This window comes from Macaca thibetana, chromosome 4 (genome assembly GCF_024542745.1).
Source record: "Macaca thibetana thibetana isolate TM-01 chromosome 4, ASM2454274v1, whole genome shotgun sequence".
Taxonomy (NCBI): Eukaryota; Metazoa; Chordata; class Mammalia; order Primates; family Cercopithecidae; genus Macaca; species Macaca thibetana.
The window spans coordinates 45210976-45218774 of record NC_065581.1 but is presented as its reverse complement, the minus strand read 5'-3'; the positions used below and the strand labels follow the sequence as shown (position 1 = coordinate 45218774).

Genomic DNA, 7799 nt, shown 5'->3' with positions numbered 1-7799 from the left:
AGCACTTTGGGAGTCCGAGGCAGGCAGATTGCTTGAACCCAGGAGTTCAGGACCAGCCTGGGCAACGTGGCAAGACCCCCGTCTCTACTTGTAGTCCCAGTTACCCGGGAGGCTGAGGCAGGAGAACCGCTTGAACCCAGGAGGCGGAGGTTGCAGTGAGCCCAGATCGCATCACTGCACTCCAGCCTGGGCAACAGATCAAGACTTGGTCTCGAAAAAATAAAAAATAAAAATAAAACAAATGAATTAAGAAATAGAAGTGACAGAAGGAAACAGTACATGCGTGGAACTAATGAGTGAAGGAGGAAGGGGGAAACGGTGAATGAATGAATGAGTGAATGAATCAACGAAGGAGTGAGTCAAGGCCCGGGAACCACAGACTCCAAGCCTACGCAGAGCCCGGGAAGGGGGATTCCGGAGGGGCGGGGCCTCTTTCCGGAAGCGCCCGCCGGGGGCGGGGAGGGGGCGGGGCCATCCGGCTTGCAGCGACCCTGTTGGTCCGGAGGGGCGGGGCGAGGAGGAGGACCCGCTTGGGCGGTTCGGCTGCCCACAGTAACCGCTGGGTGGACTCGGCCAGCGCTCCGAACCTTGTCCTCGCTGTGCGCCGGCCCCTCGGAGCCCCACAGCCCGGGAAGGAGGCCGCCGCGGGCCGGGCGCCCGCTCTGCCAAGCGGACCCGCAACCCGGAAAGGCGGCGCGGCAGAGCCCGTAGCCGGATCCTGCTTAGACCGGGCCCCCGCGGGCCAGCGCCGCGGGCATGTCGGAGGCGCGGAAGGGGCCGGACGAGGCGGACGAGAGCCAGTACGACTCTGGCATTGAGTCTCTGCGCTCTCTGCGCTCCCTACCCGAGCCGACCTCGGCTCCCGCCTCCGGGCCCTCGGACGGCAGCCCCCAGCCCTGCACCCACCCTCCGGGGCCCGCCAAGGAACCACAGCAGAAGGAAGACGCGGATGGGGAGCGGGCTGATTCCACCTATGGCTCCTCCTCGCTCACCGAGAGCCTGTCCTTGCTGGGGGGTCCCGAGGCTGAGGACCCGGCCCCACGCCCGCCACTCCCCCACGTGGGGGCGCTGAGCCCTCAGCAGCTGGAAGCACTCACTTACATCTCCGAGGACGGAGACACGTGAGTATGGGGGCTAGGCTGAAGCGGGATGCTAACTCTGGGCCTGCCCAAGAGCCGCAACAGGCCGGGCACCCCTACTCCCCCGTGAGGATCCTTCAAGTCCCCATTCACTGTTCCAAACTCCAGACTTAACTCTCAGCCAACTTTTGAGGTCCAGCCAGGCCATGGCATCATCTCTGTTCTCCCATTTCGGGGTGGGCAGAGCTGGCAGGACCCTTAACTCAGGGACCCCAGCCAGCATCTTGGAAATCTACCAATAATCCACCCTTAGGAAGAGAAAATTCCCCTGACCGAGTCCAGTTTTTTTGTTTCTTCTTGCTGGGGAAGGGGACATCCTTATTTGCTCAATATCTGGGATTCCCAGTTCCTGACCTCAGAATGCTCTGTCTCCAGGAGCAACAGGTGCCAGTTACAGGTTGCCAGTAGGGGCCAGGAAGCTAGGCGTGGGGGTGCCACCAGGGTGTAGGATTGGGGCTGGTCCTCAGGAGGAGGGGGTGAGCCAGGCTGGGGCACTGTTGCCCCAGCAGACAGATAGGCGGCTGGCTGCCCCAGCTTACTTCCTCCTCTGCTAAGAAAGGGGAAGTGAGGGCTAGAGTCAGCGTCCCTGATATCCTCTACCTCCAGAGACCCCAAGTCCCACTAACTGTTGTGTCTTACTCCCTCACTTAACCCTTCCTCCTTCAGACCCAGGTGGAGTTTTGTGGGAGTGGGCCAGAGGGCAGTTGAAGTAAAAGGCAGTTGTGTGTGATGGGTTGGCCAACTGAGGATTTAGCCCCCCAGGAAGAAGAAAACATTGACACAGGAGGGAAAGGTTGGGATCTGGGGATGAGAAATAGAGTTGGGGAGGGCTAGAATCCCTGATCAAGGGTGCTCATATAAATAGGAGTAGGGGAGGCAGGAGGTGGCTGTCCTAACCTGCTTTTTGGAGATGCAGGGTCCCAATCCTGGGTGGCCATTGATGCACACAGTGGGTGGGAGAGGAGTGACCCAGTCCTTTCTGTACTCTGCCTGGATCACCAGCCCTCAGGTCCAGAACCCCAAGGTTTTGGGGGCTGCATGCAAGATACCTCTGATGACCTTTGATCCAAGGAGAGGGAACTCTTGACACTGCCGTCTTTTGTTAGCCTCTCAGCCCCAGCCTTTTCCATCTCTAGTTAGAAGCAGGTGTTGTGTCCAGACTGGGTGTGTGTGTGGAGGGGAGAAGTGTCCGGGCTTCCCAGCGAGTCCCCAGAGAGGAGGGGCACTTTCCTCCCTCCATTGGAGGTGTCTGGGCTGTGGGAGGTATGGAAGTGGGAAGAGGAAGTGGGAGGAGGGGATACTGGGGAAGAGAGGGAGGTGGCTGCAAGAATGTGACCCAGAGAGCAGGCCCTGGCCGAGGGGATTTCCAGAGCAGTTCCTCCCTCCCTCCGTCACTCTCCTGGGCCTCTCCTGCTGCCTGCCGCCGAAGCCTGCCGCCCTCCTGCCCAAGCAGTCCCCTCCCCAGTCCAGACGGGCCTTTTAGCCAAGCTACCCCCCTCACTCATGCCCCAGGGCAGCTGTCCCGGCCTAGACCCTCCAGCACTGGCTTTCATTTTCCCCACCTGACGTGGGGAAACCCCGAGACTGGAACTTCCCCTCCCAACTGCCCCCATTACCCCTAGATTAAGGTTCTTGGCCCCCTCAACAAATACATTTTCTGCACTACAAAGACCTCCTCTTGGAGGTGCACACAGGAATGGATGGCCTCTGTTAGGCCCGACCTGGTCTGTGCTATCTGAGAGGTGTCTCTTGACTCCCAGGGAAGGGCAGCAGGACAGGATGCTGCACTGTCTCCTTGCTCCTCTTCCAAGAGTTTCTGTGTCTCTCCCTTGGAATGTGTTAACATTGAGTTGCTTGGGGGTATGGGGTGACCCTGCATCTGTCTCCTTTCCTGTGAGCTGAGGTAGTGGGGTGCTCGGCCTGGAAACCCCCTCTGGACTACTTCGGCAGCTTTCAATTTGGCTTTGAGCTGCAGCTGGCCGGGCAGAGCCCTGAGGGCAAAGAGGAGTGGGTGTGGGCAGGCTGGACAGGAAGGCCCTTGTCCTGTCAGCACCCTGCCCACATGCCCACCCAGCCAAGGCCCTCCTGAAGGCCAGCAGTGGGAACTTGGAGCTCCAACCCCTAGGATCCTGGCTTCCCACACCAACCCTCACTTCCTGGCCCACACTCTCACTTCCTGAACCTACCCTATGGGTAGCTAGTTAAAGTTTGATGTGTTCCTTCTAACCCCAAGACCCCAACCCACTCCCTCTGGCCTGGGCCCTAACGCTAAGCCCCGCCTCTGCTCCCCTAGGCTGGTCCACCTGGCAGTGATTCACGAGGCCCCAGCGGTGCTGCTTTGTTGCCTGGCTTTGCTGCCCCAGGAGGTCCTGGACATTCAAAATAACCTTTACCAGGTTGGTGGCGAGAGAGGGTTGTGCCTAGATACCTGTTTGTGCCCTGGCAGCCATCCCCAGCAGGCACACCAGTCCAAAGGCTGCTCACTTAGGAAACCAAATGCCAGACACAGCTAGAAACTGAGGAGACAGACACAAGTAAGACATGGCCTCTGCGCTGAGGTGCTTGCAGCCTGGGCTGGGGGACTCATATCACCAGCTAAATACACAGCCTGGTGACAAGAGTTGTGATAGAGACACATACCAGCTGCTATAGGGCCCAGGGTCTGTGTGCCGCAGCCAGGGAAGGCTTACAGAGGAGATGACATCTGAATGGAGCCTTCACAGAGAGTTTCGCCAGGGAGAGACTGCCTGGTGCCTCTCTTTCCTCCTGCAGCCTACCCTCTGGGGTAACAGAGGTCTCCCCATGGGGTGAGGGGCTAGACTCTGCCCCCACATGTCCTTTCTCCAGGGCCTAAGGTGACTTACAAGAAAAGCAGGGAGCTACTTTCTTCACCTTTCTTCCAGAATTGGGGTCACAAGAGCTTGGTGGGGGAGGGGGTGACAGGAGAAGGGCTTGGTAGTATTTCCTTGGAAGAACAGGCTATGGCCTTAATGAGCTACTTTCAAAGAAGATGCTGGCAGCTGGTGATTCTTGAGCCCAAGCATGTTCCCAGAGGTGGGAGCATGCTGCAGTGGCCCCATGACCCTCTGTTTGTGCCTCCAGACAGCACTCCATCTGGCTGTACATCTGGACCAACCGGGTGCAGTTCGGGCACTGGTGCTAAAGGGGGCCAGCCGGGCACTACAGGACCGGCATGGTGACACAGCCCTTCATGTGGCCTGCCAGCGCCAGCACCTGGCCTGTGCCCGCTGCCTGCTGGAGGGGCGGCCAGAGCCAGGCAGAGGAACATCTCACTCTCTGGACCTCCAGCTGCAAAACTGGCAAGGTGTGGACAGTCTTAAGGGCCTGTGGGATGAGGAGGGCATAGGAGACAGGGACCCCACTCTTGGGGAAGGGAGGGTCCCAGCTTGTCCATTGGTGCCCCTCCCACTCTAAGCACATAGATATTCCATACATCTTTGCTAAATGAATGAATGGATGATTTGATTTTGAATTTACCCAGTACCTACTGTGTGCTGAGCAGAAAACTAAATCTTGCCCTTAAGATACTTAGTTTAAGGGCCGGGTACGGTGTCTCACGCCTGTAATCCCAGCACTTTGGGAAGCCAAGGCAGGTGGATCACGAGGTCAGGAGATCGAGACCATCCCAGCTAACATGGTGAAACCCCATCTCTACTAATAATACAAAAAATTAGCCGGATGTGGTGATGGGCACCTGTAGTCCCAGCTACTCAGGAGGCTGAGGCAGGAGAATGGCGTGAACCCGGGAGGCGGAGCTTGCAGTGAGCCAAGATTGGGCCACTGCACTCCAGCCTGGGCGACAGAGCGAGACTCCATCTCAAAAAAAAAAAAAAAGATAGTTAGCTTAATAGAGATTAGATGACCTGATTCATTCATTCAACAGAAATGTACTGAGGGTTTTCTATGTGCCAGACATTATCTTGGGAGCTACACCTGCATCTGGGTGCAAAATAGAGAAAGGTTGAGATGAGCAATAAATATAAGAAGTGAACTGTGTAATATCATAAAAGGAAGTAAGTGCTGTAGTAAAAAGTAGAGCGGAGTGAGAGGAAGGAATGTGGGGAGTAGGAGAGTTGATATGATTGTTAAATAGGGTGGCCCGGGAAGGCCTCATGGAGCCAGTGACATCTGAATAGGGCCTTGAAGGAGGTGAAGAATGTAAATTTGAATCGAAATCTCTATTACTAAGCAAGGGTCAGGAGTGTCCAGACCAGAAAGGAGAGCAAAAAGGCCAGGGGAGCACAGAAGGAAGTGGCCACTGAGAAAGGGCTGGGGTCATGAGGATCTTAGGTGGCTTTTCAGAAAAGGTGGCTTTCTGGGCTTGAAGGCAGGTTGTGTGTGTGTGTGTGTGTGTGTGTATGTGTTGTGATTTGTGTATAGGAGGAGGGTGTTCTTTGGGGGTGTCACTCAGCAGCCTGACCCCTGAAGCATGAAAGTTTCAATAACATGACTCTGAAAAGGTGGAAACTTTGAGTTCCTTTCCCCTTAGACTTTTGAGGGGGTTTTGGGGTTTGCATTTTAACAGTCTTGTGATTAGAGACATTGAGTGGGCAGTGAGTCCCTTGGGGCTGAGTGATAGGGAGGTCCCAGAAGAGAGGGAGTTGGTAGATGCAGATGAGCAGCCCTCACCCTCACCCCATCCCAGGTCTGGCTTGTCTCCACATTGCCACCCTTCAGAAGAACCAACCACTCATGGAACTGCTGCTTCAGAATGGAGCTGACATTGACGTGCAGGTGAGGTAGCCAGCAAAGCACTGCCCAGCCCAGGGCCTGCCCCCACCTGACACAGCCCCAAGCCCCTGCCCAGCAGTCAGAAGTGGTGGCATTCACCTCCTTATCCAGAGCCCAGGCCCAGCACACTGCCTCTGAGGGCCTTGGCTGACATCCTTATTCCTTCCCAGGAGGGCACCAGTGGGAAGACAGCGCTGCACCTGGCTGTGGAAACCCAAGAGCGGGGCCTGGTACAGTTCCTGCTCCAGGCTGGTGCCCAGGTAGATGCCCGCATGCTGAACGGGTGCACACCCCTGCACCTGGCAGCTGGCCGGGGCCTCATGGGCATCTCATCCACTCTGTGCAAGGCGGGTGCTGACTCCCTGCTGCGGAACGTGGAGGATGAGACGCCCCAGGACCTCACTGAGGAAGTAAGAGGCATATGCTTTGCTCTCCAGGGCCTCACACACCCACAGCAGAGAGAGGTTCTGTCATTAGCTGAAAGGGCCAGGGAGCCAGGAGTCCTGGGGTATAACCAGGACTCTATCACTGACCAACTATGGGAACTTGAGCCTGTTTCCTTAGTTGGTCAGGACCAGGGAGCCAAATTTGGACCCCTACAGGGAGCCTGCAGTTAAAGTGAATCAGTGAAGTTGGCCAGGTATGAGACCATGGTGTAATGAGGCCTGTAAGAACCCAGAGAGCCATCCCTGAGGGTCTCTGCACTCAGCTTCAGCACAGGCTTACAGAGCAGGAGTGTGGGCCAGTTTTTCCTGGTCTTGGAATTTTTTGGGAGGTCAAACCCAGATTTTCTGTACAGTCTTTCCTATTCTTAAATGTTCAGTGTAAAAAAAGAAACCTAAATGTTCTATGAGTACCCAGCACCCCCTCCACCACCCCCCAACAACAACAAACAACTCCAGGTCCATGGGCTGGATCACCTCTAAGGTCCCTCCTAAGTTGGATATTCTGGCATTATCTTAGAAAAGGAAGGCTTGCCTAAGTCCTCAGGGCTCTGCCAAGCCCAGAGGGGCCACTATTTTGAGGATTTGTATGAAGATTTGTTCCCTGATGGTCTTCAACTGTCATTTGGTGGGGAGGGAGTGGCCCAACAGGTTTCCCTGGGTCCCCTTTCCCAAGTTGCCTTTTCCCGTGTCCTCTGATCTTGCTTCTCTCCATTCTCCTTCTCAGTCCCTTGTCCTTTTGCCCTTTGATGACCTGAAGATCTCAGGGAAACTGCTGCTGTGTACCGACTGAATCCAGGCAGAGTCTGGGATCCTCGGGGCTCCATCTCTTTCCATTTGGAAGCCGGAGTCATAACTGCTGCAGTTTGGGCCCAGGCTGTGTGTTCTTCTGGTGCCCTAGGGACTGCTGTGGCCAGAGCCTGGGGCCAGCCAGTACAGTCCTGAGCTGAGGAGGAGGGACTGCAAGTGAGAGACAGCCAGTCTGGAAGGAAGAGCTTTCCAGGTGGACAGGGATTCTTGGAAGATCCCCAAAGTCCCAGGTATCCTGGGTGAAGCCTGTTTGCCTCTCTTGAAAATGGCAGGTGCTCTTGTGTGTGCCCATGTTGGGTCAGGCTGAAACTGCCAACCAGTGGGAAACATGGACTCTCCTGAGTGAGAAGAGACTGAAATAGGAGCAAGCAGAACCCTGAGGGGTGTCCCATCTTATTGCTGTTGAGGACCTTTAAACACTGCTGTTTAAAGACTTCACAGGGAAGGTTCTGAACTGAGCCACTGGGGAAGGAACTTTCAGTAACATGACACTAAAATGGCAAGAGATGTTAAAAAAAGCTTTTCCCTTCTAGAGCTGTTTTGCGCGCATGCATGTCTGTGTGCATTGGGGCTTTTTAGACAGGCCTGCCCTGTGGCTTTGTCGTGGAGGTAGAGAGAAGGAAATTGTGCCCTGAGCACGGTAGGACCTTGCTGG

At 55.9% G+C, this 7799-nt stretch overlaps 1 protein-coding gene across 1 annotated transcript; it reads left to right on the top strand.

The window, feature by feature from the left end:
• The first annotated feature begins 479 nt into the window (after window positions 1-479).
• NFKBIE (NFKB inhibitor epsilon) lies at window positions 480-7676 on the top strand. The gene is made up of 6 exons (XM_050786977.1): window positions 480-1121; window positions 3433-3535; window positions 4242-4464; window positions 5806-5894; window positions 6062-6301; window positions 7062-7676. The coding sequence occupies exons 1-6, from the start codon at window positions 757-759 to the stop codon at window positions 7125-7127; spliced, it is 1086 nt and encodes a 361-aa protein (XP_050642934.1). The 5' UTR covers window positions 480-756; the 3' UTR covers window positions 7128-7676.
• The last annotated feature ends 123 nt before the right edge of the window (window positions 7677-7799 follow it).